Source organism: Boleophthalmus pectinirostris, unplaced genomic scaffold, assembly GCF_026225935.1.
Source record: "Boleophthalmus pectinirostris isolate CB_2022bp ecotype Guang Dong unplaced genomic scaffold, ASM2622593v1 HiC_scaffold_11, whole genome shotgun sequence".
In the NCBI taxonomy this organism is placed as follows: domain Eukaryota; kingdom Metazoa; phylum Chordata; class Actinopteri; order Gobiiformes; family Gobiidae; genus Boleophthalmus; species Boleophthalmus pectinirostris.
In genome coordinates this window covers 21732008-21756122 of record NW_026570994.1, presented here as the reverse complement: position 1 = coordinate 21756122, position 24115 = coordinate 21732008, and the positions used below count along the sequence as shown (strand labels likewise).

Sequence of the window (24115 nt, the reverse complement as noted above, 5' to 3'; positions counted from 1 at the left end):
CCAAAGCCACAAACATTAGTGGAGCATAAATACATACGCCAGAACCGCCACTCGCCCTGACTACACCAGAACCAGACCAGGACTAAACCAGGACTGGACCAGGACTGGACCAGAACTACACCAGAACTACACCAGGACTGATCCAGGAGTAGACCAGGACTAGACCAGAACTAGACCACGACCGGACCAGGACTAGACCAGAACTACACCAGGACTAAACCAGGACTACACCAGGACTGGACCAGGACTACACCAGGACTACACCAGGACTAAACCAGGACTACACTAGGACTACACTAGGACTAAACCAGGACTGGACCAGGACTGGACCAGTGTCATTAGTGGAGTATTCATATAAACACGCCGCAGTCGTCGAGTCGATTTCCTCCGCTGATGATTTTATGTCATAAAAACACTAAAGTCTCTCAGTCTGGTCTGGCATTGTTCTGGGAAAAGACCAGGACCGGGCTCTTGTTTCCAGGGCAACGGAGGCGCGTCAAGTATTTTTCTCCCGTTCGTCCACAGCGTCCAAGATGCGCATCTGGGGCGTCTAAACTCCAATGCAAAGTCGTCCAAATAAAAGCGTTTAGGGCGTCTGAACAGACCATAACACTTAAAGATGCAATGTGTAACTTTTCTGGTACAAAGGGTCCGCCTCCTGCTTAAATCCATATAGAAGTTAGTGGGGTTTTTTTCTGGAACTTTCTACAGTTTTACCCAGGCGAGGTCACAGGTCAGATCTGTGGAGACGTGTCTTCGTGGGAGTTTTGAGCAGTGTTGGGAAGTTTACTTTTCAAATGTAATCCCCTACAGATTACAGATTACATACCCCAAAATGTAGTTTGTAACGTAATCCATAAAGTTACTTAAGGTGAGTAACGTAATCTGAATACTTTGGATTACTTGATTTGCCGTAGAGAAGCAAAGACGAGGAAATCTTCACATAAGAAGTTTTGTTTGCTAAAAGAAAATAAAAAGCCCAGACTTTACTTAAACAATTTAAAAATATTATTGATAGAAGAAGAAGGAGACACAGTCCACACAGCAGGATTTAGTCCTGTTAAATTCTGTTTTAGTCCTGGTTTTAGTCCTGGTTTAGTCCTGATTTAGACCTGGTTTTAGTCCTGGTTTTTCCTGGTTTAGTCCTGGCTTAGTCCTGGTTTAGATCTTGTTTTAGTCCTGGTTTTAGTCCTGGTTTTTAGTCCTGGTTTTAGTCCTGGTTTAGTCCTGGTTTTAGTCCTTTTAGTCCTGGTTTAGTCCTGGTTTTTAGTCCTGGTTTTAGTCCTGGTTTTAGTTTTAGTCCTGGTTTTAGTCCTGGTTTTAGTCCTGATTTAGTCCTGATTTAGACCTGGTTTTAGTCCTGGTTTAGTCCTGGCTTAGTCCCTGGTTTAGTCCTGGTTTTAGTCCTGGTTTAGTCCTGGTTTAGTCCTGGTTTTTTAGTCCTGGTTTTAGTCCTGTTTAGACCTGGTTTTAGTCCTGGTTTAGTTTTCTGGTTTAGACCTGGTTTAGTCCTGGTTTAGACCTGGTTTTAGTCCTAGTTTAGACCTGGTTTTAGTCCTGGTTTATTCATGGTTTAGACCTGGTTTTCTGGTTTAGACCTGGTTTACCTGGTTTAGACCTGGTTTTAGTCCTGGTTTAGTCCTGGTTTAGTCCTGTTTAGACCTGGTTTTTAGTCCTGGTTTATTCTGGTTTAGACCTGGTTTACCTGGTTTAGACCTGGTTTAGACCTGGTTTAGTCCTGGTTTAACCTGGTTTTAGTCCTGGTTTAGACCTGGTTTAGACCTGGTTTAGACCTGGTTTATTGTCCAGCAATGAGTGGAATTACCGAAAAATAGCCCAAAATGTGAAAACAGGAAAATCCCTCTGTGTAATCCATTTATTTCAACAAAGTAACTGTAATCCAATTACCACTCACTGAAACAGTAACTGTAACTGAATACAGTTACTCATAATTTGTACTCTGATTACTCCGGTACATGTAATCTGTTACTCCCCGACACTGGTTTTGAGGAACAAGAAAAGTTCCACCGTGCACTTAAATGTCGATCTGTTTAAATCCGTGTTTCACAAAATGGCCGCTCTCTTCCCGATCCCAAGAGACCAGATACAGTCTTCCTCTTTTACATTCAAATCCAATTCCCTCCTCACCTGCTCTTACTGTCACCACAATCCAATATTCTCTAAGCCGCTTCGACGGGGAAGAACAGCGGAGGGCAAACTCTGTTCTCTTTTACCCGGTGGATCCCCGTAGAGCCGGATTAGCATTTATGAATATGGACGAGTCGTGGTCAGCGCTGAAGGAGACCGACTCTGTTTTGTCACTGAATAAATAATATCTCTCTTTATGTAAACATAAAGACATAAGACGTGACGTGAGGGAGCTGAAGGCGTCAGCACCGTCGGGAACTGTACATACTGTAGGTGTTGGAAATCGTGGTGTTAGAGATTTTTCACAACAGCAAAAAGTGCAGCGCTGTAGGTTTGTGGAAGTTCAGTTTAATGGTTTTCTGTGGCAAAACGTGTGTGTGTAAATGTGTGAGGAGCTTCATAAATCTGCCCCATCACCAAATCTTCAACCAACAAGCTCCACAAACGATAAACATGAAGAATTTATCCACAAATATTGAGAGAAGAAAGACGAAAATTTAAAGGAAAACAACGACGACGCATTAGAGAGACACTCAACGAAACTAATGTTATGATCGTGAATAAAACAGAAGGAACTGATTCTAGAATTAAAATTAAAAATCGATTTCACGATGTGGATATTAACACAGACTACGTTTACACTGAAACGAATCACCGTATCGGAAACTATCTGCTTCCAGACACGTCGTTTCTGTGTCCGTAAGTCTTCTCTATCCTCACAACTTAAAGGTTGTATGGAGGATTTTTTTTTGTTTCAAGTTGTCAATTGTTGTCAATGATAGATTATAGATGCAGTCGCCTTGTAATTATGATGACCAAAAAAAAGAGAATAAAAATTCATCAAACTCTGGACGTGGTGGGGCTAAAACATTTGCCAATAGATAACGACACTGCCTCGTTATCTGTGAGCTGACAGGCTGTCAATCAAAACTCCCTACGTTTCTAGTTTAACTGACTTGTCTGCGCCGCCGGTACGTGGTTTACGTACGACTGTCACGCAGTCCACAGACGCAAGACGCACAGACGCTGTTTACTCCACCAACGCAACAGTTCTTAGCGGCTTTTTTTGACCTATATCTTCCTCGCAGTTCGCACAAAGTTTGTTGCGATGGCGACAAGAATCCAGGAGCAGTTCGCCCGCAAAAGAAAGTCCGTTTTTGAGTTCACTGAAAGAAGAAGACAAGGGGAAAAGCAGCGAAGCCAAACTAAGGTGATTCTTGAAGATTCATTCCAGCGATGGCGCGACTGAAGCAGACGCAGGGTCTAAAGACTGACGCACTGGTCCACAAATTACTCCTGGACAGGAAACTTCTGCTTATTATGAAAACCTACTTTATTTCCAAGAACTAGTCAAACGTTTTTCAGGACACGAAAGCGATATCCTATGTCTGAAAATGTAATTTTCAAGGCAAAGAAAGAGTCCACTTGCTGCTGCGTGTTGTAGCTAGTTCATTCGCACGGAATCTCCGCGCACTCTTCTCTGCACCCCTTTCCTGCTCCTGTCCCCGCTGCCCGATCCGCTCTTCCCCCTGCTCCTCACTTCTCCGGGCACGGAATCTCCGTGCACCCGCTCCCCTCTCTTCTCCCTGCTCCCTGCTCCGCTCTTCTCCCCGCTCCTCACTTCTCCGTCTTGCCTAACCAACACTGTAGTTAGTTGTTTACAAGTCATGTGCAGTTCACCGGCTGTAAACAAACCTGTTTCTGGCGTAAAGAGGAGGCGGGAGGAGGCGTTTCTACGTAGGAGCTGTAGGGGAGGGGGGTGGTTTCACACATGCGCAACATTTGAAAAAGGACAAACAGTCGCTGGATTTCTCGTTCCTTGGAAAATCCTCTATACAACCTTTAACCCAACGTTACAGAGCTTTTTCACAGCGTCCAGAAGTGCAGCGCTGTAGGTTTGTGGAAGTTCAGTTTAATGGTTTTCTGTGGCAAAACGTTTGTGTAAATGTGTGAGGGGCTTTATAAATCTGCCCCATCACCAAATCTTCAACCAACAAGCTCCACAAACGATAAACATGAAGAATTTATCCACAAATATCAAGGGAAGAAAGACGAAAACTTAAAGGAAAACAACAAGGACGCGTTAGAGACACACTGAACAAAACTGAATGTTACGGTCGTGAATAAAACTGAAGGAACTTGTTCACTCCGACTGATTCTAGAATTAAAATTAAAAATCGATTTAATGATGTTTATATTAACATAGACAGAGAGATTTGTGCAGTTCGAATGCGACTGGAGTCAGACTTGAGTCACTATTTTTAGGACTTGAGACTTGGGACTCAACTTGGACTTGAAGGTCATTAATTTGAGACTTGACTCGGACTTGAGGCCTGTGACTTGAAAAGACTTGAGAAGCAAAAAAAAATGCAAAAATCTAAGCTATATTTGGTATTTTGGTTTAAAGACTTGAAATGACTTGAAGCACAAAGCAGACGACTTGGACTTGACTTGGATTTAGGGGCCAGTGACTCGAGACTCGACTTGGACTTGTCTGTATTTGACTTGGGACTTGACTTGGACTTGAGGTCAAAGACTTGAGACTTACTTGAGACGTTGTTCTCCTTTAAGTTTGTCAGTTTTAATTATAAAGCGCTTAATTTTCAGAGAATCAGGAAGTGCATTGTTGGCATGCTAGTAGTCATTGTTAACATCGTTTCCGTTACGGCAAAACTCCATTCTGGCCTCTGAAACTTGCAAAAATGTTTTTTTGTTTAAATCAATTTTGTGTTTTTGTTTTTTTGCTAATGAGTGTGTTGTGTTGTGTCGCCATGGTAACCGCCGAACATTCTCTCCATAGACATAGTGCATGCGGAACCCTCCCTCCCCTGCCCCCGGCGTTTAGTCGTGGCGAAGTGTCTAATTTGAGCGTCGTTATCGGCGAACAGTTTGAGTCTCATTCATCTCTTTAATTAAAATCCGTTCTCTTCCTCGACGCTTTGTTTAAACTAATCCTGGAACACGGAGAGGAAGTCGTTATGAAGAATCAATCCACAGGAAAACATCAAACTACAACTCCATGACAACACATAAAGTAGTAGTAGTAGTAGTAGTAGTAGTAGTAGTAGTAGTAGTAGTGGTAGTAGTAGTAGTAGTAGTAGTAGGTAGTAGTAGTAGTAGTAGTAGTAGTAGTAGTAGTAGTAGTAGTAGTAGTAAATGGTTGAACAAGATCAGTCATTAAAATTTTAACTCAACAGACTATAGAGGGACAGATAATACTCCCTACAACTGTACAACTTGCCCTTATGTAACAGATAATACTCCCTACAACTGTACAACTCAGCCTTATGTCACAGATAATGCTCCCTACAACTGCACAGTTCACACTTATGTCACAGATAATACTCCCTACGACTGTACAACTTACCCTTATGTGACAAATAATACTCCCTACAACTGTACAACAACTCACCCTTATGTAACAGATAATACTCCCTACAACTGTACAACTCAGCCTTATGTCACAGATAATACTCCCTACGACTGTACAACTCAGCCTTATGTCACAGATAATACTCCCTACGACTGTACAACAACTCACCCTTATGTGACAAATAATACTCCCTACAACTGTACAACAACTCACCCTTATGTAACAGATAATACTCCCTACAACTGTACAACTCAGCCTTATGTAACAGATAATACTCCCTACAACTGTACAACTCAGCCTTATGTCACAGATAATACTCCCTACGACTGTACAACTTACCCTTGTGTGACAAATAATACTCCTTACAACTATACAACAACTTAGTTATGTAATGGATAATACTCCCTGCAACTGTACAACTCATCCTTATGTGACATATAATACTCCCTACAACTGTACAACTCAGCCTTACGTGACATATAATACTCCCTACAACTGTACAACTCAGCCTTATGTGACATATAATACTCCCTACAACTGTACAATACCTCACTCTTATGTAACAGATAATACTCCCTAAAACTGTACAATACCTCACTCTTATGTAACAGATAATACTCCCTACAACTGTACAACTTGTCCTTATGTGACATATAATACTCCCTACAACTGTACAACTCAGCCTTATGTGACATATAATACTCCCTACAACTGTACAATACCTCACTCTTATGTAACAGATAATACTCCCTACAACTGTACAACAACTTGTCCTTATGTGACATATAATACTCCCTACAACTGTACAACAACTCAGCCTTATGTGACATATAATACTCCCTACAACTGTACAACACTTCACTCTTATGTAACGGATAATACTCCCTACAACTGATGAGCTTCATTTGACTGGAGCTGAAGTAGTAGTAGTAGTAGTAGTAGTAGTTCTATTTTAAAGTAGTAGAAAATAAATGTTCTTGTCGTTTCTTTTTGACATTTCTTGTTTTCTTGTTTGAAATCACAAAGTTTCGGGCAAATTGAGCCGTAATATTTCACTTGTGACATTTCTGTAATAACTTTTTATCCCCTCTTTTATTTAATTTTCTTTTCCTTTCTCTGCACAGTCTAAACATTTTACTCTCCAAGTCCAAATATAAAAAAATAAACGGTTTGACATCGTAATCCGTTAAGTAAACAGCTCTGGGCCTCGATCCGTCTTTATAATCTGTCATTTTCATCTCAAATCAGAATAACCTTACAAACACCGGGCTTATCTTGTTTCTACGGGTCGACAAAATATTAACACACACACACCCAGATGACGAGGAATCTTATCTTTACATTTAATATTTTTCTTCACAAACGTCCTCTGGGTCTAAACCGCCGTGACAGGTTGGAAATGTTGAAATCAGATAAAGTAGAAAACCTTGTAAACAGGTTTTCATACGTGTGGATTAAATAAATTAACTTCTACCATTTGTAAATCGGCTGGCTGACGTGGGACTGTTGTAATTCTCACACTTCGCCACTAGATGCTGCCTATGTTACTGCTGTCTGATCGTGTACCTGACAGTAAAAGAGCAGAGAGAAGGTTAAAGTTAATGTTCCTTCTAATGCCCCAGTAGGGAAACATGTCCTCAGGATCCATCTCCAGATCCTGGTCTAGTTTTGGTCAGGATTATGTTAGCTGGAGGATGTGACCCATAAATACAGAACGATAGATCTCACATTGACGACCGTTGCATTGACGACGAATGCATCAACAAAGCCACCATGTTGGTAAAGGAGTAATGCTGATTTAAAGGGCCTGTCTCATGCAAAATCAACATTCCAGAGCTTTCTACCTTCTAAGAGTGATGTGTGGGCCTTGTATTTGTCGCTGAAGTGGTTTTGAGATTGATTCTGCCTTTTTTTTTTTTACAAATTGCAGCGGATTTCTTCCACCCTCCCACGTGACAAGCTGCTTCAACAATGACGCGGCAGATACACCTATGACGAGTTTGACGTAGCAGAAAACGCTTCACACCCGCCCCCTGCCAGTGAACACGATATAATAAGTTTATCTACTCGTGTTTATTAATACTTTACCAATCAGTAATATTCAGCTGATGTGGACGTGGTGCTTGAGCTTCGTGCTCCTCAAAGTCCTCGACTGATTCCGGGTCCAGCACATGCGGCTGAACGCGCTGTATCTCCATGATGAATAAAAGTTTATTCCTGCCTCTATCAGGGCGCACGTCTGTCTCCCCCTCCGTCCCTGAGATGGCGGAGGAAGGGCGGCTCACTCAGAGCCTATGTCACGTTTGGAGGGCGGAGCCTGTGCTTTCCCCGCCCGTCCTGGGGGAGGAGCAATAGTCGGACTTTCCTAGTTCCTGGTCTGTGACTGTCTCCAAGAAATCAGTAAGATTTCAGAACTATTGTGTAATTGATGTTCCGAAACCCAAATTGTGCTTGTTTATGTGCAGAAGATACAATGTGAAAAGAGTTATTTTGCATCAGATGGACCCTTTAAATGAATGAACATCAAACAGGGACAAGGTGATATCAGTGTTTCCCACAGACCAAACAGCGCTGTGTGGTGTCTCTACTTAACTCTAGACCTGCTCAGCCAATATAAACTTTACTTAGTTTTAGTAGTAGTAAAAAAAAAAAAAAAAGTTAGACACTACTAAAGGTACAATAAGGCAACTAAATAACATAATGAAACAGCATTGTCCTGTTTGGTGACTTTCTGAAAAATAACTCAAGAGCCCGAACATAAGGTACCTCCTTGGGTTCTGACCCCGGGAACGCGCCGGGCTTTATTACGGTTCTGAGTGTCGAGACGAATCCGATAGGTGCGCCCACGTAGACCGTCGGGACACCGCAGGGTAAAGGACTGGCACAGAGCTCCACGCCCCCAATGCATCTCAAGTTCAAGATTAGACCTGGTTTAGACCTGGTTCAGTCTTGGTATTTAGTGTCATATGCTTATAAACCTATCTTACCTATATTTACACGTTTGTATTCGGCGCAAAAGTCCGGAATCTTTGCTCCCTGATACTGTGAAAAACTTTGACCTTAGACGAGACGTCAAACCCAATGTTTCCAAACACTATTGTACGAGTTCTACATTAAAATCTTTAACATAAATAAACTCAACTTTACAACATATAAACCATAACCACTATAGAAACACATCAGCCCTTTTCAGATTATAATGCAGCTTTGTTCACATTTGTTTACGTTTTACAGAAACAAAACTTTAAACCACATGGCTCATTTGTGTAAACTATAAGCGCTGAAAAAATCTGCGCTCTCATCTAAAAGGCTTATCGAAACTTCAAGTATAATGAACATTTTTAAGATATTGTCATATTTAAATCTATATAAATGCAAGGGTGATTAAAAAAGAACAGCAACAGAATAAAATAAAGTTTTAGATGCAGGGCTCAAACGAGTTTTGGTGTTTTTAGAATCAGCCTGCGGGCGACTCACGTAGTCCGTGTTGGTGACCCTGTCTTAGACCAAGATGGAGGTGGTATTAACGCAAGCCCAGAGTCTGAACGTGAGATCTGCCGTTCTGGATCTCTGGATGTGACCTGGTGCTTTGGGTTGATGAGGAAAACGCCCCCAGACACAATAAAAACATGTAAACTCCACACAGAAAGGCCTGGGAGTCGAACCTGGAACCTCCTCGCTGTGTCTGGGTGGGTTTTCTCCGGTTCCTCCATCAACCCAAAACTTTCACCACGGCTCAAATCCTCCAGTCAAAGTCCAGACCAAGACTAAGATAAGATAAGATAAGATAATCCTTTATTGTCTCCCATGGGAGAAATTTGTCTTGGGACAGGGGGTAACATGTTTTATCAAAAAAACAGGACAACACAACACAAAGCAGCACATAAACAAACACCATAAAACAAAGTAAATATGAGACCAGTATGACCACGAGTGATGCACCAACAGGACGCTTAAATTATCCTTAACAGGCAAACCCTTGCATTCTTCTGTTCTATTAATTATTGCACATTCCCTAAGCCTATGTGCAGTTTTAGTTATAATTATTGCACATTCCCTTAGCCAATGTGCAGATTTAATTATTGCACATTCCCTAAGCCTATGTGCAGTTTTGATTGCACAATCCCTAAGCCTTTTATAATTATTTTTTAACTGCACTATCTGAGTTTAGCAGTTTAACAGCTAGTGGCACAAAAGAATGTTTGAATCTGTTCAGTTTACAGTTTGGGACCCTGAACCTTCTGCCTGATGGCATCAACTCAAACTGACTGTGAAGAACATGGGTTGGGTCATTGATCACCTTCCCCTTCCAGGATCTGGAGATGATCCCACTGACAGGTTTGATCAAACGCAGAGATCCCGACTGGAACAATAATAATGAACCAAACTTTAAACTTGTAATTTGAGTTGGAGCAGTTATCAAATCACAAAAGCTGCAGCGTGTGTGGCAAATCTAATCACGTTTTTCTCCAAAATGGTGTCGTCCTGTTCGCTCCATCCGCCATTTTAGTTAGTGAACTCTCTCTCCGCCTGCCTATATTTCTCTCCGCTCTGATAATCTTCTCCAAAAGCCCCAGATGCAGCTTTGTAGTTTGAATAGAAAGAGCAGCCCACAGCCCACAGCCGTCAGTGGAGGAGCAGAGAGACGCCGCCGACAAAGGACGTGTCACCGCCAAAACAATGTATTATTTAAAGAGCGGCGAGGAGACACGACCCGCCGCCACCGGAGTAACGCCGGCACTGAGACCGCGCCGACGTAAAAGAGGTGCAGGGCCACATCTCCATGGAGACGAGCGGAAAAGTTACAGAGTGCAGTTTTAAAATTCATCGCAGCTTCATCAAAATAATAATAAATAATCGATAAATTTGACTCCACAAAACCAAGAAACCAGGAATATACCAACCAGAACTAAACCAGGTCAAAACTAGGACTAAACCAGGTCTAAACAAAGAATAAACCAGGAGTAAACCAGGTCTAAACCAGGTCTAAACAAGGACTAAACCAGGACTAAACCAAGGACTAAACCAGGAGTAAACCAGGTCAAAACTAGGACTAAACCAGGTCTAAACAAAGAATAAATCAGGAGTAAACCAGGTCTAAACAAAGACTAAACCAGGTCTAAACAAAGACTAAACCAGGTCTAAACAAAGACTAAACCAGGTCTAAATATAGACTAAACCAGGTCTAAAAAAGGACTAAACCAGGACTAAACCAGGTCTAAACCAGGACTAAACCAGGTCTAAACCAGGACTGAACCAGGTCTAAACAAAGAATAAACCAGGAGTAAACCAGGTCTAAACAAAGACTAAACCAGGTCTAAACAAAGACTAAACTAGGACTAAACCAGGACTAAACCAGGTCCAGGTCTAAAACTGGACTAAAACAAGACTAAACCACGTCTAAACTAGGACTAAACCAGGTCTAAACCAGGTCTAAACCAGGTCTAAACCAGGTCTAAACCAGGTCTAAACCAGGACTAAACCAGGACTAAACCAGTACTAAACCAGGTCCAGGTCTAAACCAGGACTAAAACTGGACTAAAACAAGACTAAAACAGGTCTAAACCAGGTCTAAACCAGGTCTAAACCAGGTCTAAATAAAGTTTCTTAGTTCACCTTTAAATTTCACCTTCATAAAAATCAGAGTTGATCATTTTGGTTTCAGTTCTGGAGCTTCAAACGTCTCATTAGTTTTGCTCGACTCGGAATTTGTGATGAAGGTGAACTCACTCTCTCTCTCTCTCTCTCTCTCTCTCTCTCTCTCTCATCTCTCTCTCTCTCTCTCTCTCTCTCTCTCTCTCTCTCTCTCTCTCTCTCTCTCTCTCTCTCTCTCTCTCTCTCTCTCTCTCTCTCTCTCTCTCTCTCTCTCTCTCTCTCTCTCTCTCTCTCTCTCTCCTCTCTCTCTCTCTCTCTCTCTCTCTCTCTCTCTCTCTCTCTCTCTCTCTCTCTCTCTCTCTCTCTCTCTCTCTCTCTCTCTCTCTCTCTCTCTCTCTCTCTCTCTCTCTCTCTCTCTTCTCTCCTCTCTCTCTCTCTCTCTCTCTCTCTCTCTCTCTCTCTCTCTCTCTCTCTCTCTCTCTCTCTCTCTCTCTCTCTCTCTCTCTCTCTCTCTCTCTCTCTCTCTCTCTCTCTCTCTCTCTCTCTCTCTCTCTCTCTCTCTCTCTCTCTCTCTCTCTCTCTCTCTCTCTCTCTCTCTCTCTCTCTCTCTCTCTCTCTCTCTCTCTCTCTCTCTCTCTCTCTCTCTCTCTCTCTCTCTCTCTCTCTCTCTCTCTCTCTCTCTCTCTCTCTCTCTCTCTCTCTCTCTCTCTCTCTCTCTCTCTCTCTCTCTCTCTCTCTCTCTCTCTCTCTCTCTCTCTCTCTCTCTCTCTCTCTCTCTCTCTCTCTCTCTCTCTCTCTCTCTCTCTCTCTCTCTCTCTCTCTCTCTCTCTCTCTCTCTCTCTCTCTCTCTCTCTCTCTCTCTCTCTCTCTCTCTCTCTCTCTCTCTCTCTCTCTCTCTCTCTCTCTCTCTCTCTCTCTCTCTCTCTCTCTCTCTCTCTCTCTCTCTCTCTCTCTCTCTCTCTCTCTCTCTCTCTCTCTCTCTCTCTCTCTCTCTCTCTCTCTCTCTCTCTCTCTCTCTCTCTCTCTCTCTCTCTCTCTCCTCTCTCTCTCTCTCTCTCTCCTTTCCCTCCTTCTCTCCTCTCCTGCTTTACCACTCTCTCCCTCTCTCACTTTTCCCCCATTTCCCTTTTCCCATTTATTTCTCCCTTTCTCAATATCTTCTCTCCCTCTCTTTTCCTCTTTTATCTCCTTCTCTCTCCATCTTCAGCTCTCTTCCTCCCTTTCCCTCTCTCACCTCCTCTCTATCTTTCCTTCATCTCTCTCTATTTTTGCCTCTCCTCTCTCTTTCTCTTTCTCTCACTCTCTCATACTCGCTCTCTCCCCTCTTTCATCTCTTACCCCTCTTTTACCCACTCTCCCCCTTCCTTCCTTCCTTTCTTTCTCTCTCCCTCTCTCTCTCTTTCTGTGATCAAAGCTTTGGCCTGTGACAGTTTCTGTGTCTCTGGAGAATCGCTCGTTCTCTTCGTTCTCTTCGCTCACTCTGTTCATTCACTCCTCTTTCCTCTCTCCTCTTTCCTCTTTCCTCTCTCCTCTTTCCTCTCTCCTCTTTCTCTCTCCTCTCTCCTCTTTCCTCTCTCCTCTCTCCTCTCTCCTCTCTCCTCTTTCCTCTCTCCTCATTCCTCTTCTCCTCTCTCCTCTTCCTCTTTCCTCTTCTCCTCTTTCCTCTCTCCTCTCCTCTCCTCTTTCCTCTCTCCTCTCTCTCTCTCTCCTCTCTCCTCTTTCCTCTCTCCTCTCTCTCTCCTCTCTCCTCTCTCCTCTTTCCTCTCTCCTCTTTCCTCTCTCCTCTCTCCTCCTCTTCCTCTCTCCTCTCTCTCCTCCTCTTCCTCTTTCCTCTTTCTCTCCTTTCTCCTCTCCTCGTCTCCTCTCTCCTCTCCTTTCTCCTCTCTCCTCTTTCCTCTTTCCTCTCTCCTCACTCCTCATCCCTCGTCCCTCGCCTCTTGCTCGTCTCTCCTCGCCCCCCTTTCCTCTTTCCTCGCGACCTGCTCCTCACCCCTCGCTCCTCTCCCCTCGCTTGTCTCCTCTCTCCTTGCTCCTCACTCCTCACCCCTTGCTCCTCTCTCCTCTCCTCATCTCCTTTCTTCTCTCCTTTCTCCTCTCCTCGTCTCCTCTCACCTCTCACCTCTCTCCTCACTCCTCGTTCCTCGCTCCTCTCTCCTCACTCTCTCGTCTCCTTTCCCCTCTCCTCTCTCCTCACTTCTCGCCCCTGCTCCTCTCCTCGTCTCCTCGTCCCCTCTCCCCTCGTCTCCTCCCCTCGTCTCCTCGTCTCCTCGCTCTAATCCCTCTGTTGTTCTTGAGAGTGTGGAGTCTTCAGAGGCTCGGAGGACGACTCAGGCTGATAACTGGACTCTCTGGGCCGGACTTAAAAAGGATTTGCAATTCAATGTGCCTCATCACCGACTTCACACGACCTTGATTTATAAATATTTGTATGAAAATTAGACCAATATTTAATATAATAAAAAAAATTACAAGTACAGGAAGTAGCCTTGAGTTTTAGAACAGAATCCAGGCTCTCTGTAACTCCACCTGGGGGCGCTCTGCATGTATCTCTACTGACAGAAGGTTCAACAGTTACCATGGCGACACACACTGAACAGTCAGAATCTTTAAAATACTGGATGAAAGAGGAGTTCCGAGGCTCTCGATTACGCTTCGCTATTTATTTCTGTTTTCATCCAGTTATTTGTGAACTCGAGCTCTCCCAGGAGGAGCACCTGATGATTATTTCACTTGAGCGGTTGATCCAGCGAGCGCTTCAGCTGCAGCTATTCCTGCGCACGGTTTAAAATAGTTTGCCCGGTTTGTCCTGATGAAGCTGAAGGGCTGAAACGCATCGGTGTGATTTTAAATTTATCTGCCAAGTGGTTAATAATTTTGTACTTTTTTCTGAGAGCCTTGAGTGAGTTTTCAGATTTGTATTTGAGACTGGTCCTTTTGCACAAGTCTCCAGTGTTGGGGAGTAACAGATTACATGTACCAGAGTTACGTAATCTGCGTTGGTCCTTTCGCTCGCGGTCACCCGACGGTCTACGCACATGTGTCTCCGGCGTTTCACAGCTGCTGATATCGCGGTGATTTTAGCGAATTTGTATGAAGAAAAACCCACCACTTCAGTCCAGGTTAAAAATGCACTGCAACAAGCATTACTGACATTTATACCCAGTAAAATATTACTATTTTTCCCCTGTAATGCCGAAACATTACTGTGTTAAAGCAAAAAGGAATGTATTACAGTAATTTGTTACATTTATAACACGTTATTCCCAACACTGACCGTGACAATATCATATTGTGAGACTTGGATATCGTTACACCTCTAGTTAAAACAAAACTCAGATTAAAGTCTAACTCGAGTTGCAGTGATTTCTGTTAGGATCAAACCCTCAGTGAATGTTGATGACATAAACTGCAAAGAATAATTTTTCCCTCTAAATCAGGGGTGTCAAACATACGGCCCTCCAAGACTTTTAATCTGGCCCTCGGCTGATTTTCTACAAAAATATTTTAATGATATTTTCTATTCAAATAAATTTTCTGTGGTGTTTATCACAGCAGCGTCTCCAGCGTCTCTGTACGTGGCCCCTCCCACCAGAGCAGCACAAATGAAGACTTGTCTCTTTCCAAACGCTCTTAAAGGACGATCGTTTTGACTGTTGACCGTGACACCCTCATCAGAAAAATGTCCAACATGAGAAAAGTGGAGCCGAGTGCAGGATTTTACAACAAAAATGGACTTATTCATATTTACATACAAGTTCATGTTAAAACTTTGTGTTGAAATTGTATTTTTCTTAAAGTTTCAGGTTGTTCATAATATTATAATATTTTGTAAAAGAAAGAGTTCATCAATTAAAAAAGATTTCTGTAATAGATTTGTGTTTCTCTGCACAAATATTTAAACTTATTGTTATTTTTGGGGTTTATATGACATGAGTTTTCTGATCCGGACACTTTGGGATCAAAGTCGGTTGATACAAAATGAGTTTGACACTCCTGATCTAAAGGCACTTCTACTATGATTTCAGCTGCTTGTTTCCCGTTTTCCATTGTACTTGACTCCAACTTTCCTTCCTCCTCTCCTCTCCTCAGCTCGTCTTACATTAACACACTCTCCCCTTCAGCAAACGCTCCGAGTCGTTTTTTTATTACATCAACTCCAATAACCTCCACTTCCTGTTCCTCTTTGTAAATATGATCGAAAACACGACATAAACAAACAGTATTGGCTTATAAATCTGCGCCGGCTCCCGGTGACGTGCCCGCGCTCTAATTGAAATGTATGGGGAGGATGCTCGGCCGAATCTGCGGTTAAATCGATGAAGTCGACGCTAATGGAGCCGCTGACGAGCTGAGCCGAGCGACAGCGCCGACAGCAACGGGATTAGCTCACGTCAATAATGTTTATGAGAATTGTTTTAGTGGGATCGGCACGAATAATAATGAAAGAAGAAGAAGAAGAGAGCAAGGAGGGGAGTAGAAGTAGCAGTAGCAGCAGTAGTAGTAGTAGTAGCAGTAGTAGTAGTAGTAGTAGTAGTAGTAGTAGCAGTAGTAGTAGCAGTAGTAGTAGTAGTAGTAGTAGTAGTAGCAGTAGTAGTAGTAGTATAGCTGCAGTAGGAGCTATATAAAAAGCAGCTGTGGTAGAAGCAGTAGTATTAGTTGCAGCAGTAGTAGTAGTAGTAGTAGTTGTAGTTGTAGTTGTAGTAGTGTAGTAGCAGTAGTAGTAGTAGTAGTAGTAGTAGTAGCAGTAGTAGTAGTAGTAGTAGCAGTAGTAGTAGTAGCAGTAGTAGTAGCAGTAGTAGTAGTAGCAGTAGTAGTAGTAGTAGCAGTAGTAGTAGTAACAGTAGTAGTAGTAGCAGTAGTAGTAGCAGTAGTAGTAGTAGCAGTAGCAGTAGTAGTAGTATTTTCTCAGTTGGTGGAGGTTCACAAGTTCTTCTCATGTTTCTGTAAAAACTCGAAAGTGAAAATTTCCATATTTACATTGAAACTTAAATCTGTGGTGATTGTTTTGAAAAGCTCAGAGGATCAGAGTTTTGTGGGTTTCAGAGTTTTGTGTGTTTCAGAGTTTTGTGTGTTTCAGAGTTTTGTGTGGATCAGAGTTTTGTGTGTTTCAGAGTTTTGTGTGTGTCAGAGTTTTGTGTGTTTCAGAGTTTTGTGTGTTTCAGAGTTTTGTGTGGATCAGAGTTTTGTGTGGATCAGAGTTTTGTGTGGATCAGAGTTTTGTGTGGATCAGAGTTTTGTGGTGTTTTTTGTGGATGCAGGAGTTGGACATTTAGAGAAGTTCAGTGTGAGTGGATCATTTGACTCTTGAAATCAAGTTAAGAGTTTTTCTATTGGTTTTTATAGCTCCTGTATCACACTAAACTGACTCTTGTGAGCTTTAAGCTGTGGTCTAATGTTGTTTCCTCCTCAGAAACTGAGCTGAAGTTGTGTTTTGTTTCATTCACACGTTTGAGTAACTCTTTATTATTTGGTTGCACTCACACTAGGACTTTAGAACCGTGCCTGCTCTCGAACATTGAGGGAGTTTGCCTGGAAGAACCTGATTCGATTCTTTATTACACCTAAATTAAAGAGTAAGCAGTTAAGGATACATCAAATGTGTTGGCGGAAATGTGGAGAGATTAATGTAGACCATTCTCATATATTTTGGAATTGTGCAAATATTACTGTATTTTGGGAGATGGTTTGTGATGTACTGGGGCAGGTGCTGGGATATCCTGTCCCTTTGTCGCCTGAACTGGTCTATCTATGCAACTTCTCAGAAAACATTATTCACCAAGGCGATATATATCTTTTCAAAGTCATGTCATTAGCGGCCAAAAAATCAATAACCAGGAACTGGGGCACAACTTCTGTGCCTTCAAAGGATCAGTGGACATCTACAATAAAGGACATATATCTAATGGAAAAGATAACTTATAGACTGAGGTTGCAAGAGGCACAAATGAAGAAGAAATGGGAAAAATGGACATTATATATGCAGAAGTAGAATAATCAATGTCACCTAGGCTTCTGTTTTGTTTTATTTCCTTCCATTGTCATTATTATTTCTCCTCTTTTTATATTTTCTTATGTTTACAAACCTGTCAAATATAATAAAAATAAAGTGATAAAAATTTTTAAAAAAGAACCGTGCCTGAGCACAGATCACCCTAAAGCGCCGTACGTTTGTCCAGTGTGAGTGTAATCGAACCCTGTCCAGGCACAGCACAGGTGGGAGGAAGTGGACCAAAGCACAACACGATTGCTCCTGTTTAGTTCCGTAAAGATTGACAGATCCAAGGCTGAAATTATCCAAATGATTCTAATTAAGGTGTGTGGATTTTAAAAACGCAGTGGAGCACATCCTGTGTCACCACATGACATCACAAGGTGGAACAGAGTGAGACTAAAATAGGACTAGAAAAGAACCAGGACTAGACAAAACATATACTAGAAAATACATTAACTGGACCAGAACAAAACCTGGATTTACAGAGAAAAAATAGGACTAAACCAGGATTAAACTCGGTCTAAACCAGGTCTAAACCAGGTCTAAACCAGGTCTAAACCAGGTCTAAACCAGGTCTAAACCATTTCTAAACCAGGACTAAACCAGGACTAAACCAGGTCTAAACCAGGATTAAACCAAGTCTAAACGAGGACTAAACCAGGACTAAACCAGGACTAAACCAGGACTAAACCAGGACTAAACCAGGTCTAAACCAGGTCTAACCAGGTCTAAAGCAGGTCTAAAGCAGGACTAAACCAGGACTAAACCAGGTCTAAACCAGGTCTAAACCAGGTCTAAACCAGATCTAAACCAGGACTAAACCAGGTCTAAACCAGGTCTAAACCAGGTCTAAACCAGGACTAAACCAGGTCTAAACCAGGTCTAAACCAGGTCTAAACCAGGTCTAAACCAGGTCTAAACCAGGTCTAAACCAGGTCTAAACCAGGTCTAAACCAGGACTAATCCAGGACTAAACCAGGACTAAACCAGGACTAAACCAGGTCTAAACCAGGTCTAAACCAGGTCTAAACCAGGTCTAAAACCAGGTCTAAACCAGGTCTAAACCAGGTCTAAACCAGGTCTAAACCAGGTCTCAGACTAATCCCGTTCGTCTTACCCATGAAGTAGGCGGTGATCTTGCACATGGCCTCTCCGAAGATGTAGTCCTCCAGGATGTTTGGGATGAGGGTGAAGGGCATGCAGAAGAGCGCCATCATCAGGTCGCTCACCGCCAGCGACAGCAGGAAGGAGTTGGTCACCGTCCTCATGCGTTTGTTCAGGGCCAGGACGATGATGATGAGGAGGTTCCCAAACACGCTGATGAGGAAGATCAGAGTGTAGAGCAGGATACGGAACGAGTCCATCTCTGGAAAAAAACACTTTTATTAAAATCAAAAACAAAACTGAAACAGGAATAATCGAGATAAATGTGGGGGTTTTATTCTGTGTAAAAGCTGCAGACTCTGGAGTTTAAACTCCTACAAACTTGTTCTGAAATGTGTAAGATTCTTGGATTAGTTCAGTTTTTATAAATCTTGGTTTAGTTCTCTGTTAGTCCTCTTTTAGACCGGGTTTTACCTGGTTTAGACCTGGTTTAGACCTGGTTTAGTTTCCTGGTTTAGACCTGGTTTAGTCCTGGTTTAGTTTCCTGGTTTAGACCTGGTTTTAGTCCTGGACTGGTTAGTCCTGGTTCACCTGGTTTAGACCTGGTTTAGACCTGGTTTAGACCTGGTTTAGTCCTGGTTTAGTCCTGGTTTAGACCTGGTTTAGACCTGGTTTTAGTCATGGTTTAGACCTGGTTTAGACCTGGTTTAGACCTGGTTTCAGTCCTGGTTCAGTCCTGGTTTAGACCTGGTTTAGACCTGGTTTAGTCCTGGTTTAGTCATGGTTTAGACCTGGTTTTAGTCCTGGTTTTTAGTCCTGGTTAAGTAGACCTGGTTTAGACCTGGTTTAGTCCTGGTTTAGTTTAGACCTGGTTTAGACCTGGTTTAGACCTGGTTTTAGAGTCCTGGTTTAGACCTGGTTTAGACCTGGTTTAGACCTGGTTTACCTGGTTTACCTGGTTTAGACCTGGTTTAGTCCTGGTTTTAGTCCTGGTTTAGACCTGGTTTAGTCCTGGTTTAGACCTGGTTTAGTCCTGGTGGTTTAACCTGGTTTAGTCCTGGTTTAGACCTGGATTAGTCCTGGTTTACCCCTTGGTTTAGACCAGGATTAGACCAGGTTTAGACCTGGTTTAGACCTGGTTTAGACCTGGTTTAGACCTGGTTTAGTCTGGTTTAGTCATGGTTTAGACCTGGTTTACCCCTTGGTTTACCCTTGGTTTAGACCAGGATTAGACCTGGATTAGACTTTATTTAGACCTGGATTAGTCCTGGTTTTAAAATAAAAGTGCAGACACACTCAGATGGCCGATGTCCAAAAACCTTTTTTTATTTTAAATTACGTTTCGGCAAAAAGCCATCGCCAGATCATTTTTCTTTTTTGGACCACAGCAAACCGGCTTTTTGCCGAAAAGTAATTTAAAAAACGAAAAAGTTTTTTGGACATCGGCCATCTGAGTGCGATGCATTTTTGTAACTTTTAAATTGCTGTTCTTTGTATTTGCACCTCGACAAGAGCTTTGGTGTGTGTTTTCTGTTTCATTTGATAAGTGCGGTTGGACCTGGTTTAGTCCTGGTTTAGTCCTGGTTCAGGCTTTGGTTAGACCTGGTTTATCTCTGGTTCTGTGTGATGCCCATAGACATCAACATGAACATTCACACAGACACTGACTCTCTCTTTTGTGCATCACTCAAGGAAAAACAAAAACTAAAACACAACACTGCCCACGCCAGAACATCTTTCCCACAGTCAGGGAACAATTTAGCTCCATAAAAGAAACATTTTATGGAGCTAAACCATATTAAAATAAGATAAAATACACAAAAAAATTGCAATTGTATATTGGAAACTGAGAAACTGATTCTTGGTTCCATCATTAAGAAGTTGCCGATACGATACATATCTTGATACAGTGCACTTTCGATTCGATATGATATATTTCAAATCGATTCGATACGGTTCAATAAAAAATAAAGTCTAAATCAAGTCTGTGATACTAAAAGTCTTTGTTAAACCACTTCTTCTTGTGTAAAGTTCTTATGAAACAAACATTTTAATCATCAAAACAGTGAAAATGTCAAAAATGTGAAAATGTTTTTTCCTATAAACAAGCAACAAAACTGTAGAGAAGAAACAAATAATTGAGTAAAATAAACCAAAAAACACTCTTGGTGATATATCAATACAGCAGCCCACGATATCGATACTGTATCCTCACATTAAACGATACGATATATCGATATATCTTGATATTTTTGCACATCCCTTTTGGTTCCTTAAAATATTGATGCCAAAAGTTCACTCAAAATGCTAAATTGAAAGTTAACTCTGTATTTTCATTTATTCTGATGCTGAGTTTAAAGGTTGTATAGAAGATTTTCCAAGGAAAGAGAAATGCAGCGACTGTTTGTCCTTTTTTTAAATGTTGCGCTTCACACCTTTTCCCCTTTTCTTCTTCTTGCAGCAACATCAAAAACTGACTTTCTTTTGCGGCGAACCGAATTCTGAATTCTTCTCTGCCATTAAAACAAAATTTGTGCAAACTGAGAGCTACAGTTCAAAAAAGATGCCAAGAACCGCTAAACATGAACCGCGAACATAAAAGCGCGTCGGCAAGTCAGCGACGCTAGAAACGTAGGGAATTTGATTGACAACCTAACAGCCAATAGATAAAGAGGTAGCCTTGTTTTCTATTGGCTGATGTTTATCTGCCCTCACTACGTCCACAGTTGATGGATTTTCATTCTTTTTTTTTTTTTTTTTGGTCATCATAATTACAAGGCTGCTTCTTCTTTATAATTCTATTTTGAACTTTCATTGACAATTTGAAAAAATATTTTAAAAAATCCTCCATACAACCTTTAAGTTTATTCCAAGATACACCAAACAACTGATTTTGTACAAAAAGATGCAAAACTAGAAATATACTACTATTTCTATTACTAAATCTACTACTACTCTCCTACTGCTATTATACTACCACTACCATTAGTCCTACTACTATTCTACTACTACAACTAGTACTATAGCGTATTACTAGAATTGTACTGCTAAATAATGAATGAATTAACTTATTAAATATGGATATCGCAGTTATATTGGATGAACCAGATGCAAGTGTAACAAGAAGAGCTGTTTTCATCATGTGTCCACAAGAGGAAACTGTTGTTCTGATAATAATTCTACATAAACTTTTAATTCAAGTTTAATTTCCATATTATCAGAGTAAAAGTCCCAGTGTTGTTGTCCGTCCACGTCCACAGTGAAAACAAAAGAGACTGAAGCGTGTCCCAGTGTATTTTAATAAGTTTACATAACGAACGCGTGAAAGAGAAACTCCCGCTGTGCTCAGAATACCAACGAACGCAGACTCCAATAAACGCACGACGAACACGCGGGCGCGGGGCTTCAAAATAAAACTAATGAGCTCAGCCGACACAACGGGATCGAAATCTGAGCCGTGACCAGACGTTTAATTTGGAGTTCGACTTAGAAAAATCACCAGAGATGAATTAAAATATTCAAAATACTACACGGTTCATTCAAAAACATAAAACACCAGGCAGCAGGAGTATTAACAATAACAGTCATGGTAGTAGTAGTAGTAGTAGTAGTAGGAGTAGTAGTAGTAGTAGTAGTAGTAGTAGTAGTAGTAGTAGTAGTAGTAGGAGTAGAAGTAGTAGTAGTAGTAGTAGTAGTAGTAGTAGTAGTAGTAGTAGTAGTAGTAGTAGTAGTAGTAGTAGGTAGTAGTAGTAGTAGTAGTAGTAGTAGTATAGTAGTAGTAGTAGTAGTAGTAGTAGTAGTATAGTAGTAGTAGTAGTAGTAGGAGTAGAAGTAGTAGTAGGAGTAGAAGTAGTAGTAGGTAGTAGTAGTAGTAGTAGTAGTAGTAGTAGTAGTAGTAGTAGTAGTAGTAGTAGTAGGAGTAGTAGTAGTAGTAGTAAGTAGTAGTAGGTAGTAGTAGTAGTAGTAGGTAGTAGTAGTAGTGGTAGAAGTAGTACTAGTAGTAGAGTAGTAGTAAGAGTTAGTAGTAGTAGGAGTAGAGTAGTAGTAGTAGAAATAGTAGAAATAATAGCAGTAGTAAGTAGTAGTAGTAGTAGCAGTAGCAGTAGCAGTAGTAGTAGTAGTAGTAGCAGTAGTAGTAGTAGTAGTAGTAGCAGTAGTAGTAGTAGTAGTAGTAGCAGTAGTAAGTAGTAGTAGTAGTAGTAAGTAGTAGTAGTAGTAGTAGTAAGTAGTAGTAGTACTAATAGCAGTAGAAGCAGTAGTAGTAGTAGTAGCAGAAGTAGTAGCAGTAGTAGTAAGTAGTAGTAGCGTAGAAGTAGTAGTAGTAGTAGCAGTAGTAGTAGTAGTAGTAGCAGTAGTAAGTAGTAGTAGCAGAGTAGTAAGTAGTAGCAGTAGTAGTAGTAGTAGTAGCAGTAGTAGTAGTAGTAGCAGTAGTAGTAGTAGCAGTAGTATAGTAGTAGTATAGTAGTAGTAGTAGCAGTAGTAAGTAGCAGTAGTAGTAGCAGTAGTAGTAGCAGTAGTAGTAGTAGCAGTAGTAGTAGTAGTAGTAGTAGTAGTAACTTGAGGTCTTGTATCAGTTCTTCTATAGATCTGGTTCATTCTGAAACTGTAGGATTTCAGTATTGACGATTGAATTTTCTACATGTTTTAGTCCTGATCTTTCCACATCGATCTGTCCATCCATCCATCCCTCCATCTCTCCCTCCATCCCTCCATCTCTCCCTCCATCCCTCCCTCCATCCATCCATCCTCCCTCCATCCTCCATCCTCCTCCATCCTCATCTCCCTCCCTCCCATCCATCCCTCCATCCATCTCTCCCTCCATCCTCCTCCATCCATCCATCCATCCCTCCATCCATCCCTCCATCTCTCAGTCTATTGAAGTTTGTTTCTTCTTCTTCTGTGGCCGAGCTGCTCAGAATCTGATGAGTCACCACAAACACAGCCAGAACTTTCTCTCTCTCTCTCTCTCTCCCTCTCTCCGCTCACACCTCCTTCACACTTCCGTCTCTGCATGACTCTATCCATCATCCGTCTACTCATCTATTTATCCATCTATCTATCTGCAGTATCACTCTATCTATCTGTCATCTATCTACACATCCATCTGTCCATCCATTTATCCTCCATCTTTCTATCCTTTTATCAACTATTGGTCCATCTATCTCTCCATCCATTTATCATCTATCTATCTATCCATGTATCGATTTGCTCTATCCATCCATCTATCTATATCGATCTATTTATCTATATCTATTTATAAACAGTGTTGGGAAGGCGACTTTTAAAATGTAATCCCCTACAGATTACAGATTACACACCCCAAAATGTAGTTTGTAACATAATCCATTAAATTACTTAAAGTGAGTAAAGTAATCTGATTACTTTGGATGACTTGATGCTGTCGTGCTTTTGAAAACGACATGAATGAACCAAACACATCCTGAAAATTCATGTTTGTTTTCTTCAAATTGTGTGTTGAGCCCAAGTCTCCATGAACAGACTTTTGTTTTACTGTAGAAAAGAAAAGATGAAGATGTTTTGTCTGATGTAAAAAGAAAATAAAAAGTCCAATCTTTCCTTAACCAGATTCAAAATATTATTGATAGAGAAATTATTTTTATATGAGACACTGCTGCTTTAAATTATGTTCATCCTATTGTTAGTGTCATAAGGTTTAGACCTGGTTTTAGTTCTGGTTTAGTTCTGGTTTAGTTCTGGTTTTAGTCCTGGTTTAGACCTGGTTTAGTTCTGGTTTAGTTCCTGTTTTTTGTTCTGGTTTTAGTCCTGGTTTTAGTTCCTGGTTTTAGTCCTGGTTTAGTCCTGGTTTTTAGTCCTGGTTTAGTCCTGGTTTTAGTCCTGGTTTTAGTCCTTTTTTAGTCCTGGTTTAGTTCTGGTTTAGTTCT

General features: G+C 41.4%; 1 protein-coding gene across 1 annotated transcript in view; it reads right to left on the bottom strand.

Annotated features, from left to right (window-relative positions):
• Nucleotides 1-24115, bottom strand: part of LOC110163251 (cholecystokinin receptor-like) — an 82125-nt gene that overhangs the window by 25972 nt on the left and 32038 nt on the right. Inside the window, exon 2 of the mRNA XM_055163728.1 lies at nt 18226-18474. Within this exon, the coding sequence (XP_055019703.1) occupies nt 18226-18474 (249 nt within the window). The remainder of the gene's footprint in view (nt 1-18225; nt 18475-24115) is intronic.